At 50.4% G+C, this 13,769-nt stretch overlaps 5 protein-coding genes across 5 annotated transcripts; 4 read left to right on the top strand and 1 right to left on the bottom strand.

Moving 5' to 3' along the window:
• Window positions 1-306: 306 nt before the first annotated feature.
• On the top strand, window positions 307-1,641 carry ANOM_001543 (F-actin-capping protein subunit alpha). The gene is made up of 7 exons (XM_015546800.1): window positions 307-372; window positions 442-460; window positions 578-693; window positions 752-841; window positions 897-949; window positions 1,000-1,137; window positions 1,196-1,641. The coding sequence occupies exons 1-7, from the start codon at window positions 316-318 to the stop codon at window positions 1,542-1,544; spliced, it is 822 nt and encodes a 273-aa protein (XP_015411480.1). The 5' UTR covers window positions 307-315; the 3' UTR covers window positions 1,545-1,641.
• A 942-nt stretch (window positions 1,642-2,583) lies between these two features.
• Window positions 2,584-4,540, top strand: ANOM_001542 (GMC family oxidoreductase; the record flags this gene model as incomplete). Its single annotated transcript, XM_015546799.1, has 3 exons — window positions 2,584-2,730; window positions 2,790-3,787; window positions 3,874-4,540. 3 exons carry the CDS (start codon window positions 2,584-2,586, stop codon window positions 4,538-4,540), a joined length of 1,812 nt encoding a protein of 603 aa, XP_015411481.1.
• Window positions 4,541-5,099: 559 nt separating this feature from the next.
• On the top strand, window positions 5,100-9,055 carry ANOM_001541 (uncharacterized protein; the record flags this gene model as incomplete). Its single annotated transcript, XM_015546798.1, has 10 exons — window positions 5,100-5,348; window positions 5,419-5,456; window positions 5,510-5,547; window positions 5,599-5,678; window positions 5,741-5,823; window positions 5,886-6,072; window positions 6,153-6,376; window positions 6,597-6,625; window positions 6,676-6,769; window positions 6,817-9,055. 10 exons carry the CDS (start codon window positions 5,100-5,102, stop codon window positions 9,053-9,055), a joined length of 3,261 nt encoding a protein of 1,086 aa, XP_015411478.1.
• Window positions 9,056-9,829: 774 nt separating this feature from the next.
• ANOM_001540 (uncharacterized protein) lies at window positions 9,830-10,915 on the top strand (the record flags this gene model as incomplete). Its single annotated transcript, XM_015546797.1, has 1 exon — window positions 9,830-10,915. The coding sequence occupies one exon, from the start codon at window positions 9,830-9,832 to the stop codon at window positions 10,913-10,915; it is 1,086 nt and encodes a 361-aa protein (XP_015411479.1).
• Window positions 10,916-11,920: 1,005 nt separating this feature from the next.
• ANOM_001539 (uncharacterized protein) lies at window positions 11,921-12,313 on the bottom strand (the record flags this gene model as incomplete). The annotated part of the gene is made up of 1 exon (XM_015546796.1): window positions 11,921-12,313. One exon carries the CDS (start codon window positions 12,311-12,313, stop codon window positions 11,921-11,923), a length of 393 nt encoding a protein of 130 aa, XP_015411485.1.
• Between the last annotated feature and the right edge of the window lie 1,456 nt (window positions 12,314-13,769).

Raw genomic sequence — 13,769 nt, 5'->3', positions numbered from 1 at the left:
TTCTGATGCATCGACATCATAGATAGCACCTAATCAAAATATCATACTTTAATCAAAATTGCATATAACAGAGGGTTGAATCATACAAGTTGAATAGCCGCGGTCCTCGTTCCCAATGGCCACGTGCGAGGTGCGGGCGCTTACGGCGCTAAAGCTCCCGCTGTTGACACTGGGGAAGCACCGCAGTTTCAGGAGCTCTTTCATCATCTACGGTCGTTTACCTGTCTACTGGATATTTGTTTACATAGATTTTCATACTCTAAGAGAATAGATCCACCAAACCTACTCACAACTTGTTCTTAACTGATCGTCCACATGGCATCCACAGTTGACATCGCTTCCTCGTTCATTGAGGGTGCCCCGCCAGGCGAGGTATGCCCGTGAAGTCGAGCTCTACTCCTATGGTATATTTTCGCTATGTCGCTAACATTGACCTTTTAGCTCGCGGACGTTGTTGCCGGTAATTTTTCTTCCTTCGTTCATATTGCCCACTCCCCGCATTCCAGACTGCATATGCTCCCCCGCCAGAGCTCCCGTACCATCCAAATTCAATAGCTAAACAAGACCGAATGACCAGATGTGAAAACGCTTACCTCTGACGGTGCCGATATCATCCCATCCCTTGCTCCCGCATTTGAGCGATACAATGAGACGCAACTGGCGACCGTGAAGCTCCCCGGGGCGAGTCAGGAGGTGGAGTGATCCTTATAATCGCTGTGGAGAGTCAATGTCTGACAAGGCAATTGCAAAGGTCCTTATCAGCGAATACAATAAACTAGAGGGTAACCGCTACTTTGACGTCGAGAGCCAGACGTCCTTCGAAGTCGATCATGTCACACAAGTATGGCCGCTCTTTGGTGGAGTCTCGGCGGGGACTAAGCTGACATTGGCTTCAGGAAGCCTCCGCGGCGCAGTCGTATGTATTGGATTCGCAAAATGCGGACTTGATGTGAGTTGGTGGATACCGGGTTGGAAGGCTGCTGCTGATAACAATTGCAGCAAATCGCTACTCAAGTCGCTCGGTGCTCATGCCCGGGAGCACTACCCTAACTGCGCCTATGGTGTATACCCCATTGAAAACGACTCTGCGGTGGCAATTTTGCTGGTTTCGAACCGCTACTCACCTAACAACTTCTGGTGAGTCCATATCAGTCGGTTTGTCGCATATAATGGTGCTAATGGGTTATTCGTTAAGGAACGGGCGCTTCCGCGCTACCTACCAGTTCCCTGTTTCTGAGCCCACGACCGTGACTGGCAAGATCCAGGTTGACGTCCACTACTACGAAGATGGCAACGTGGCGCTCAACACGAATAAACCCATCAAGCTTTCCGTCCCATCCACTTCCGCCGAGAGCATCATTTCCCGCATTGCAACTGCGGAGCGCGACTACCAGGAGGACCTGAACCGCGCGTTCGTGCAGATGGCTGAGGGCGCATTCAAGGGCTTGCGCAGACAGCTCCCCATCACACGGCAGAAGGTGGAATGGGAGAAGGTCGGAGGATACCGCCTGGGACAGGATATCTCTGGTGGCAAGGGCCGCTGAAATACCACTGATACGTGGGAATATGCTGGCATAGATGCGGATTGAGCGTTAGCGTGATTAGAAGGATTCATTCTAAATTGATCTTGAATAATGTATAGGCTTTGATAGGGCTATCTCTAGAGCTGTGCTGTTTACAAAAGATAGGTCACTCGCACTAACTGCTAGCTTGTCAACTAATATCTGACGCTGAGCGACAGTATGATTATCATGAACTATATATAGCGATATATTGGTGCGCCCACAACAAGTGCGTTGAAGCTACATTATTAGTATTTATAGTTTCAGAGCGTTGCATATAACACCATAGGAAGAGTACTTCAAGCAGTGATGACCTGACTTCGGTTAAAAGCGTGGCTTTACCTCCTTTGTATATATGTTCCTCGTGCAGGAAGAGGATGCCATAGCTGGTAATTATCAATTTAGTGCTCGTCTTCATCTTTTCTCCTTTGTTAGACTAAGATGAATTGATGGAACCTGTCTCACTCTGATTCAGGAGGTGTCATTTGCACTTAGGCCATCGAAAAAGTCACTGTGATATCGGCTCAAATTTAAGAGAATGCTCACATCCATCTGGATCCTACGGGACATGGAAACCAGAGCTCTCATTCCATAACAAAGTCTTGGGAGACTTTGACATGCCACTAAAAAAGGTCAGCTTTGTCGACGATCAGCTGGAAACGTGATCTCTCCACAGTCATTTGCTCTACGCCTGGTTGGTTTTAATATATACACGTACGGGAATACTCTGTAGAGATGGAGAAGAATTGATTGATGCTAAACTCAAGACAGCTCCATTGTTGAGTGAAGTACGAGGTACTCCGTCCGACGTGTCTTAATGATGTGGGAAACTGTTTCCAGTCATGCACTAGCGCTACGTCAATTAACTTGTGTACTGCACTCACGACGGCCCCAGGGGCATCTAAGTTGGCAGTCGCATCCCGGAGGTCAGCCACAGTCCATTCACAAATACCAAGGCAAGGGATTGACCTCGAAAATGGAAGGAACCATGTGATATTACATATAAGAGGGCTCTTCGCCCATGTTGCAATTCAGCAACGGTCCTACGACTAAGAGATTCTACACGGCTCAATCGCAACCAAAGCAACTCCGGTTGAGGATGCTACTCAGGCTGTTTTTGACAGCGATTGCTGCCGCGACTTGTCAAGCCGACCTTGAGTATGACTTTGTAGGGCCACTGGGGATCATTTTTCCGCTCCCACCATCATCTTCTAATACTCTCAATAGGTTATTGTCGGGGGCGGCACAGCCGGTCTTGCCCTGGCCTCACGACTAAGTCATGGACTGCCGGAGAGTTCTATCCTTGTGCTGGAAGCTGGCCCTGATGCCGCGAACGAGCCTCGCATCAATATCCCGGCTATGAGGGGCTCGGCCATCGCATCATCGTACGACTGGAATTTCACTACTGTCCCACAACAGCATGCGGGCAACCGTTCCCTGGCTCAAGGCCGAGGAAAGGTCCTAGGCGGAAGTTCCGCACTTAACTTCATGGCGTGGAACAGAGCTAGTAAGGTCGAGTACGACACATGGAAAAAGTTAGGAAATGATGGATGGGACTGGTCAGAGATGATCCGCTCTATGCTCAAAGCTGAGAATTTCACTTTGTCAGACAAGTACGGTGACCAAGGCGTAGATTTTGGTGGTCCTGTCCAGACGATGATCGGTGATTGGGTGCCAGAACACCAGGAGTTCTTCATGGAAGCGCTGAAAACCCTGGATGTGACAGAGAACCGCAATTCACTGGGAGGAAACGTGCTTGGCCGCGTGTTCCAGCCTTCAAACGTCCGGTATAGCGATCGGAAAAGGTCGTATAGTGCCCACCACCCAGGATATCCCTCGCTTGCAGGACCCAATCTTCATATACGGGTAGAGACTAGGGTGCGCAAGATTGATTTGGTGAGTATGGATCGAGGAGATCAGGTAGCAACAGGCGTCACTCTGGAAGATAACACAACTGTCTGGTCAAAGAAGGAAGTCATTGTTGCTGCTGGCACCCTGCAAAGCCCCGGCCTGTTGGAGCTCTCCGGAATCGGTCAGAAAGATGTGCTGCGTGCTGCCAATATCCAACAGCTAGTTGATCTCCCTGGTGTTGGAGAGAATCTGCAGGATCATCTGCGAATTGAGAGCTCCTATCGACTTCTCCCCAACTACACCTCGCTCGATATGCTTCAGACAAATACCACTTTCGCGAAAGAGCAACTGAAAGCTTATAATGCAGGTAAAAAGTCCATATACGACTATACAGGGGGTAGCTACGCTTTTCTTAACTGGACTGGCGTGGCTGACGAGCCTACGCGCATGGAATCTTTAGCAAAGCCGCTGATAAACCCCTCTCATCGTCGCCCATCGAGCGCATCAGAGCTCATATTCAGCTTCATCAAATACAACATGAAGAAGAGAATGTTCCACAGGTTGAGATAATCTCCGGAGATGGATATCTCGGAACAAAAGGGTACCCACCAAAGACATCTCCACTCTACGGTTCAAACTTCTTCACGTTGATCGCAGTCATGCTGCACCCCTTCAGTACGGGGTCGATACATGTGACGTCATCCTCGATCTCGACAGCTCCGCAGATACAACCAAACTACTTCTCCCATGAATATGATATCCAGGCTCTCATATCTGCCGCGAAGTACATGCGTAAGTTGGCATCAACAGCCCCTCTCCGGCACGCCTGGACCGAAGAATACGAACCAGGCCTTTCGGTGGTTGGTGATGGGCCCGATAGTGATAAACAGTGGATGGAGTATGTAATCAACAGTGCTTCAACAATATGGCATTCTGTCGGCACATGTGCGATGTTACCGCAGGAACTCCATGGGGTGGTCAATGGAAATCTGACCGTGTATGGCACGGAGAATCTTCGGGTGGTCGACGCCAGTGTCATTCCAGTTTTGTTATCCGGCCATCCACAGACAGCTGTATATGGGATCGCTGAAAAAGCGGCGGAGATTATCATTAACCGTTGGCAGTAGATAGCTTGTGGACCATTGTATGGACGTAGTATACTAGCCTGTAAGATCGAGTACTACTGGCCTATGACCACAAGTCTTGGTATTAGGATTGGACTCCGGGAAATGCATACGAGCATCTGAATAGTAGCCAGTTTTCTCCTTAGAGTTGCCGGGGAAACTCTATAGTCTTACAACATACTCCTGAGTCCACATGTATAGAATTTGATATCGATCACGTGGACATGATGACCCCATCGTCCTTAGAATGATGTAGAGAAATACATGGTACAGAAGAGGCAATCAAAGGGCGAATAGCAGGATACACTCACAGATTAATACCTCTGATTTATGCATGGCGGTCCATAATCCGCTCTTTGCTTCTCCACCGGGGTGACACACACCTTACGTCAGGGGAATCTCACACCAAACACATAGATATAGAGCAACTATATATATTTCTGAGGTCAATCAACTGATCCTACGCGTATAAACCTATTTTCTAGTAGTTGAATTAGTTGTTCTGTCCTTCGGCATCTCCGCTCATCCGCTGCACGAGAAGTACAACTATATAAAAGTCACCATGTTGTCGAATATGCCACGCCTCTCCCCCGTTTCCTCCAAACCCATCCTGAAATCTGCCTTCCAACAGGTCCCGAAAGTCGTATGTTCGATGGGACCTTGCAGATATCTAACTGCGACAACACCCGCAGAGAAGAATGTAACCCTGCTCCAGGATAAGAAGAATGGATTCGGGTTCGCACGGTCCAACCCTAGGCCGCCAAAGCCGAGGAGCAAGGGTGTCACCGAGATCAGGGGCCCGTACTACACGGTATGCACTATATCATTTTGCAAATGTACTGTCGATTGCAGTTGGGCTGATGTTATGCGATGCACTATAGGTGATGGGCAAGAGATACCTGGCCGATGTGCTTGAAACGTATGTTCAGCAGCAACGATAATAACATAGTGTTGCTAACGTACGGCTTACAGAATGGGGACTCACGTGGATGGTCTCAAGTTTGCGGGAGGTAGGCGCAGCGTCGAGTCTTGTCGAACTAACGATCTGACCCCGGTTATAGGCTCTTTTTCACTGTTTCAGGAGAAGCCCTTGAGGGAGCTGATTGATCTGGCTCATGAGCATGGCGTTTATGTTTCGACGGTGGGTTTGCCCTGTACAATGATTGGGTTTAAGGGGGCATATTGTCTAATTTAGATGTGTAGGGTGGATGGGCCGAGCACCTCCTCACTCATCCAGATACAAATGCCGTCTTTGACAAATACCTCCAGAAGTGCAGGGACCTAGGGTTTGTCGCCATTTGACCTAGTTGTGCGCCACATACACCATACTGACACACCAGTACTACAGCTTTGACGTAATCGAGCTCTCATCCGGCTTCCTATCACTCCCCGAAGACGACTGGCTGCGCCTCGTCGACAAAGTCCACGCATACAAGTTAAAAGCGAAGCCCGAGCTGGGTATTCAATTCGGCGCAGGCGGCGACACCCCGGCCGCCGGCCTAGAGGCGATCGGCACCTCGGATCCTGGAAAGCTGGTCAGCTTAGGCCATAAGTTCCTCACGCGGGGGTAGAGCGCCTGATGATCGAGTCCGAGGGCATCACGGAGAATGTACAGTCCTGGCGCACGGATGTGGTGTCCACGATCATGAAGGAATTGCCGTCGGAGCGCGTAATGTTTGAGGCTGCAGATCCAAAGGTCTACAATTGGTATATACGGGAGTTTGGTATTGATGTCAACCTTTTTGTCGACCATAGTCAGATTGTGCAGCTGTCGTGCTTGCGACATGGTATCTGGGGCACGGCTGATACATGGGGGAAGATTGTCTCTTTCCGCCCTGAGTAGATGGCTCTGTTTTTGCGAGTCTCATGTATTTTCCAGCTACATAGTGGTATGGATTGATGACGACAATTGAATGAGTGTGGCCAGGCGGTCTGGGCGATGCTTAATAATCCGGCGTGGATGTGCTCCGCATTTTATTCCGGGGAAAGCAAACCATCCCGGCTTAATCCTCTTCGCAATGCAATTTCTCTCGCTAGACACAACTAACCACGTCGGCAGGGTGACTAGCCGTGATTATCGATCGCCTGGTATAGACCGAGGAGTCATGTCTTGAGTGGCCTTCAGTCGGCCGGAGTAGGCGACCCTCATCACGATCGAATATCAAATAACCACCGGACCCCGCGACTTGGCACTTCGGCATTTACTCTATTCGCGGCAACTTCGCTCGGCCGGTTACGAACTTCAATTTAACCTGAGATCCGGAGTCTATATCCATCAGGTGCCCCATTTGTGTCATGCCGAAGGTCACCGCGCCTCCGGGTGGCCGGCTACGATGCCGACGAGCGTGCGATAGCTGTAAGCGGAGGAAGCAGAAATGCAATGGAGAGCAACCATGCACAATCTGTGTTCAACGCCACAAAGAATCAGAATGCCATTTTTCGGACAAGCCGGCCCGCTTGCTGAAGCCCAGCGAGAGCTCGAAAGATACAATGTTGCTCAGCGAACGCCTTGTGCCTACTCCGCAAAGACAAACCGCCATGGACCGACTGCTGAACTCCCTCGAAGATCGTAGCGCAAATCTAGAACAACAGGTGGTGGATGATAAAGACGGGACGGCTCCGGTTCCGAAGGTGGCCAGGCTTCTTCGCGATGGACAAGGTAAATTTATGTATATTGGCGACTCCGCGAGTTTGTCCTTTCTCCAAAGTGTCCGTCGCATAGTATCCTCGTCAATTGGCCGTTGCGAATTCACGGAAGATAATTCACGCCATTCAATGCTTGAGGCTTTTCAAAGTAGCTCCACTACACAGACAGGACCATTGATACCGCCCCCAAGCAATGAAGAAGCTCAACAATTGGCTCGCCAATATGTTCTTGCAACTAGTCCCCTATTGAATCTCTTTGACCTTGAGGAATTCCATCCGCGACTGGCCAATTGGATTGAGAACCCAACGGGCGACGAAGACACCGTGAGCTCAATATTTTATCTAGTGCTCGCCATTGGGGCCCAAGTATCGGATACCAACCACACCCTGGCGGAGAAATACTTTATCAGTGGGCGTCAGCTGGCATTTTCGGCTTTTACGGAGACCCCCAGCATCTCCACTATACAGTCATATGTCCTCATTTCAATGTATATGCTGGGTGCTTGCCGTCGCAACGGCGCTTTCATGAATCTGGGAATTGCTCTTCGTGCCGCGTATGCGGTCGGCATCCACAGGAAAGATGCGAACACGCTCTTCTGCACGCGAGAGCGGCGTGCCCGGGAACGTGTGTGGAAAAGCCTGCGCATGATGGATCTCTTCCTCAGCGCCTCTCTGGGTCGCCCTCCAGCCACGACGGACTTTGACTACGACCCACACGATGGCAACACGCCAGGGGCACAACAGCGCCTGCAGCCGGAAGAGCAACTTTCCCTGACGGTTGTTTCGCTATGTCGTATTTTCGAGCGGATCCTGACGGAAGTTTACATGAGGCAGGTGGTGTCGATTAGTGTTGCGGACAGCATCTCGAATCAACATCGCGCGTGGGTCCGAAACCTGCCAACCTTCCTACGAATGCAGACAGAACGACTTGATGCTGCCAAAACTCTCGAGGACACCTTGGCTGCAGCCCATATATTCGGCTCGTATTACTGGTCGATTATTCTGTTGACCCGGCCATTCCTGGTCTTCCGAGTCTCTCAGTATGTGAAAAATAAAAGCGAGTCGTCAGGACTTTCCGAGAGTAAAGTCAACAACTCGCGACTCTCGCTTTTTGCCGATGCATGCGTTTATTCCGCATTGCGCAGTCTCAACGTCGTTGACGATCTCTCTCTCTACTCGTCCCTTCCGCGAAGGCTTCCATTCTTAATCAATTCCGTTTTCAACTCGGCTGTTGTCTTAGGGGCCGCATTCTTTGCTGACTATGACAATCTGCTCCCACTGGAAGAGGGCTTGAACAAGGCCGAAAAGTTCCTTGGTTTGTTCGTTCCGCATGATCCTCATGCCTGCCGCTTTTTCCAAATCATCAAATACCTCCGAGGTGCAGTTGGTGAATACGTCCGCCGCCGGAATCGTCAATGGATGGAACGTCGTAGCAAACAAGTCGACCAGCTTTTTGGCGAAGTAGGCCCGTCCAACGAAGCTTCAAGCACTAGTAGTAACCACCACACCATTTCAACCAACCGCGGGGATCAAGCAACAGTCCCGTCTCCTCTATCCCCAGACAAATTTGCCGACGGGCCCCTCCCCTCCCAATCTATAGACCAAACAACTGCTACATCCCACCCTGATGACGGTATCTGGGATGCCTTATGTGCCACTGAAGGACCCTTCCCATACGACACAGCCATTTCCACTTTGACGACGACAGGCATTCCCATCGGTTGCTCACCAGGAGGTACAATCCCTACTGGCCCACATGGAATGCCGGACAACGAAGGCCAAACACCTCTCTCTGATATGATCCTTTCAGATAATGGACTCCTCTATATGGCGGAGGATCTTCCTGTGTTCGGGCTTTGGGGAGAGACTTGATTTCATCTCACCTCTCCGTACAAATTTCACTTCAACCTTTGCTGCACCTCTTCCGAGACTGGCCTTTCTCTATTTGGCCCTCTTCGATCCCCACAGTATCTGCATATACCCCTGGAGCAAGATGAGTTGTACATTTATCCTCTGTATTTATGACCAACTTTATGACTATTTGACCCCTTTGAATTAGCAGCTGGGCGTTGTATTAGCGTTAGACGAGATGTTACATACAAAGCCCTAGTTATTTATTCCATCTGGAATGCTCTGGTAGTCTGAGTTCAGTGGGACTAGGGCAGTCGTACAATTTCTGTCGGGCCCTCAGGAGTTACGCATGAGGTCAGAAACCCCAAGATAGGGCTGCTAAACCCTAATAGATTGTCAAGCGCGTGATAAGTTAGGGACCTTGGCATCGGCATTTGTAAAGTCACGGTTGCCTTAACTAAAGAAAAGGTGTCAAAGCTCCAGCTGTCCTAGGTCGGTGCGATCCTTGCGCTCAATCTCCGCTAGCCCCAAGAGAACAGCCTGATAGGCTCTCTCAGTCACACTATGTCGAGCTATCCAAGATAGGTTCATCATCGACGTGAAGGATACGCTAAGCCGCCACACGGATCAGGTATGCAGGAACTGATACGATGACAGTGCAACAATGACTCGTAATCATCCGGAGGGGCGGTTTTAGCGCCTTGAATTAAATCAGGGAAGGAATCAGCTTCGCTCGAAGAGTTCCTGATAACCACTGCTTCAATTCCTCGTCGCACCACAAAGCCTCATCCCACCATGCGAATACTGCTTCTACTCCTGATACAGGCTGCCGTGGCAGCAGCAGCGCCCGATCAATTCCAGCACTGGTACAAACAATTCCGCTTGCAGATTGAATTCGTCCTCAACAACAACTGCTCCGAGCAATACCACAACTACCTCAACCAAACCCCGGGCTTCGACCCAGAATACCAGCTCTGGTATGACCCGACAAAGGGCAGCGCCTTGACCGCGCCTCTGGTCTCTTGTATGCTAAGCAACCTCCCGGAAAATGTGAAAGCCAACATGGCCAACGCAGGCGTCATCCTCGGCCTCTTGCCGACCATGCTCTCCATGCTGGGTTCCAACACGGTCGACACTGCCATCCTGGCACGGGTCGCAGGCCGACCATTCCTCTCGCTGTGTTTAGCCCTAGGATCACCGGCCGTTCTCCCGGACCGACCCTTCGAATACCCGAACGTGAAAGCACTCCTCGGCGCCGACGGGGTAAAGAAAAGGATTGCTATCGCGAAACCGGGCGGGAGGACATGGATCCTCATCTCGGCGCTGGAGTATATCGTCGCGTTAGGCGCCGTCGCGAACGTCGCAACCGTCTGCTACCAGCTAGGCATCCGGTGCATATGCAACTACGCGACGGAAGTCACTGCGCAGCCACTTATCTGGGCGTTCATCATCGCACTGATTCATATCGGGGGAATGATCGCTCTATCACTCCGCTACCGCGTCATCCGACACCCTGTAGTAGAACTACGTAATACCCGGCTGAATCGGTTTCGGAGATATCTCGTTCGTGAGATCACCCCATCGTTATACGCTACTCCTGTCCCGGACGTCGACGAGATCGAAGAATCGTATCTATTCCTGTTGTTTTCTTGGTGTGTCTCCACTGGAGCAGTAGTTCATATCCTGTATGGCACGATGGTGCTATCCAGTCTATTGTTTATTTCAGTTCAAGATGCGCTCGCTAACGCCGGGCGGTTCCTCGCGTCGGTTGTCTGTTGTCGCGCTGTGTTGGCGTATGAGCTGGCTGGGCTGAGGCAGGCGAGGGCTGGGAAGATGGATATTGGGGAAGGGGCTGGGGTCCATGAGTTGAGCTGTAGTTGAGTAGGGATATGATACGGGTGTCACGATGTATTGCTATACTTTAATTGTATTCTTCCGTCAAGTTTGGACTGTCGCAGCTAAAGCACTGAGATGGAAGATATGATATAAGTTTGAGATCGTGGTTGGCTGATCATGATTTTCTGTGTGTTATATATAGTAGATTGTATCTCTAGCAGTATAGCCTAATTTAGTATACTATGTTGGTACCCGTACTCTCATCACGATTGCTACATAAGCCGTTTAAAACAAGTGTAGAGACATACAACCATGTAACTCTATAGACAGTTTACTTAGTGCGTTGCAAGATAATCCCACTTCAAAAGCCGATCTCGAAGACTCCGTAGCATGACCTTGCATGATAGTACCCTCACACAAAAGCCAGAAATCGTACCTCTAAGATACAGACTGTTACAACTGCACAGAACGACAATAATACAATTCTGGAAAGATAGCACGCTACCTGATATTTCCTATATTTTTTCATAAGCTACTAACTGAAGGGCAGCCTCCGAGCGGTGTTACAGTAATGTAATCATCTCCGTCCAACGAACAGAGTCTGTGCGAGCCCTTAGTAGTCATGAACCATTCCGGGAGGGTTTATGCCAATCGGTTTGTTGGTTCCGGCGGTCCCTCCCGGCGCTAAGGGATCCGGTAGTTCATTCATTATCATCATACCTGACTAGGATAGAGCATGATGGCGTATATTAGTGCAGATATTGCAGATACTATTCCTATCTGGAGTTTCCATGTAGGAAGTCCCGGGATAGTCTTGCTTATGTATCATACCACCACTCAAACACAACTAACTTCCATCTCATTCAACCTAGCTAAACCTATATAGGCCATGACATCAAATGTAGAGTTACTGACATGTAGCACAAGACTATAGCCACGACTAGTTCCACCATCCCCGTCAATCTCTGTCTCCGCGCATCACCCAGGACCCGAATCCACACTTCCACAATCCCCCTTCCCACGCGTCATATCCAAACTCAATCAATCCACTTAACCGCACTTTCCATGCTTGACAATGTCATGGGTGCTACCGTGGCAGGTAATCTTGCGGTTATCGCGCGAGCAGCCAGCAGAGCCACCACCGGGCTGAACCACACGACGGGGCTCGTTGTCGCTACCGCAGTCGGCGAGATGGTAGGCCTTGTTGTTGAAATAGAAGGTCTGGTCGCAGGGGCTGTCGGTGAGCCTGGCTAGGACGCGGGTGTTCGGGCAGGCGCTTTCACCCTCGATCCAGACGACCCAGTGGTTGGCCTGGTCGTTGTTCTGGAGCTGCTGGCCGTATCCGACGGCGACGGTGCCGGGCACGGGGGCTGGCACGGGGGCTGGGGAGGCCAGAACGGCCGTGATGAATGGGAGGGTGGAGAGGAGGTTTTTGAGCTGCATATTTGATCCGTTGGATGAACTTGGTTTGTTGTTTTTGGTTTCTTGTGATGAGTGAATGAAGCTGTTTGCTGTGATGATGAAAGTTTGGTTTGGAGGGATGGGGAGGGGCCCTTTTATACCTTTCTTTGAGGGCTGCTTTTGTAATCGGGGATTCGGATTCGGATTCTGCGATGGTGGACTGGTCCGGTGTGATCCTTCAAGGCCACCATTCGGCCTAATGTTTAGACGACCGGATCACTCAGCCTCGAGAGCGTTACATCACATGGTTGTCCTGCAGGGATTCTTTCTTGATGCTGGACTTGTAGCCTCCGTGGGTCCCTGTAAGGATATGCTGACCTGTGCCTGATACCAGATTCCTAAACAGGAACAGTTCGACGTCCGTCCAATGGTAATCTTACAGTGTCCAACAACAACTAGTGACAATCACCAATCGAAGGAGCACTGTATAGAAGACCCCACATCGCCAGTCAATAGTAGTGATGATCACTGGTGGAACAAGTAATGCTCTTCACGGATGTCCACCTTCCGCCGGCGGAGCCAGAACTGGAAGCAGTGTCTCCATGAGGGCCGCGGAGAGATGTCCGCAAAGGTAAGGCCGGTGGAAGGTCTACAGAGGCCTAGTCAACATCCACAGCGAAGCAGCAGACATGAGTGGCGATCAGGTATAGCAGTGACCGGAAAAAAAACCTCCTTGCATCTGAGTCAGCGGCTGTTGCCCTTTATCCGGCTTCCCCGGCTTCCCAGTATCTCGTGGCTGTACAGGTAGTACCCACAAATGCGTCTGGCCTCATGTCTAGGGCACAGGAATGGTGAAGGCGACTACTGCAGGGTTCCTACACCCCACAGTTGTCGTACCAAGAACCTTAGTGTATGGCTTGTTTATGCGGCGCTAAATGGACCCTGAAACTTGTTGAATGGTATAGAACGGCCCCCAATCTTGGCTAACCAAAAAACCAGAAGTAGGTCCCCTTGTGGAGCCCTACTGAATGATCGATGAGATGCCATTGGCTTGACATCTTTTTCAGCTCTACTCCGATGGATCAGTAATCGGTCATGATGCCACACTTACACTTTGGGTACTGACTCGTAGATAAGGTGATCGGAGTGAGCGGATTAATATTCAGAAAAATCCTTTATGCTTCTGAATAGTAGCTCCACAGATCCAACTCCCGACGTTGCAAGCTTTTGAAGAAAAGCCAGAGGGTTCACAAACGTGCTATCAAGGCGAGGCATTAGCGCCGATCAAACTAGTACACGAGCAGTCGAATAAGCTTAGGGCGAAAGCATCTCAGCCGAGGTCCCTGAAGATCATGGGCTATGCGCGAAGCACTCCGTAGCAGGCTGGGCAATCACTTTCCCAATGAGGCTGAGAGTAGGACGCCTAAAAGGCGCTAACCGCAATGCTGAAGGCTGAGGCTCGGAATCCCCGCAAGCCATTTAGCCTCATAAAAACAGG

Source organism: Aspergillus nomiae (assembly GCF_001204775.2).
Source record: "Aspergillus nomiae NRRL 13137 chromosome Unknown contig00012, whole genome shotgun sequence".
NCBI lineage: Eukaryota > Fungi > Ascomycota > Eurotiomycetes > Eurotiales > Aspergillaceae > Aspergillus > Aspergillus nomiae.
This window is presented reverse-complemented; position numbering and strand designations above follow the sequence as displayed.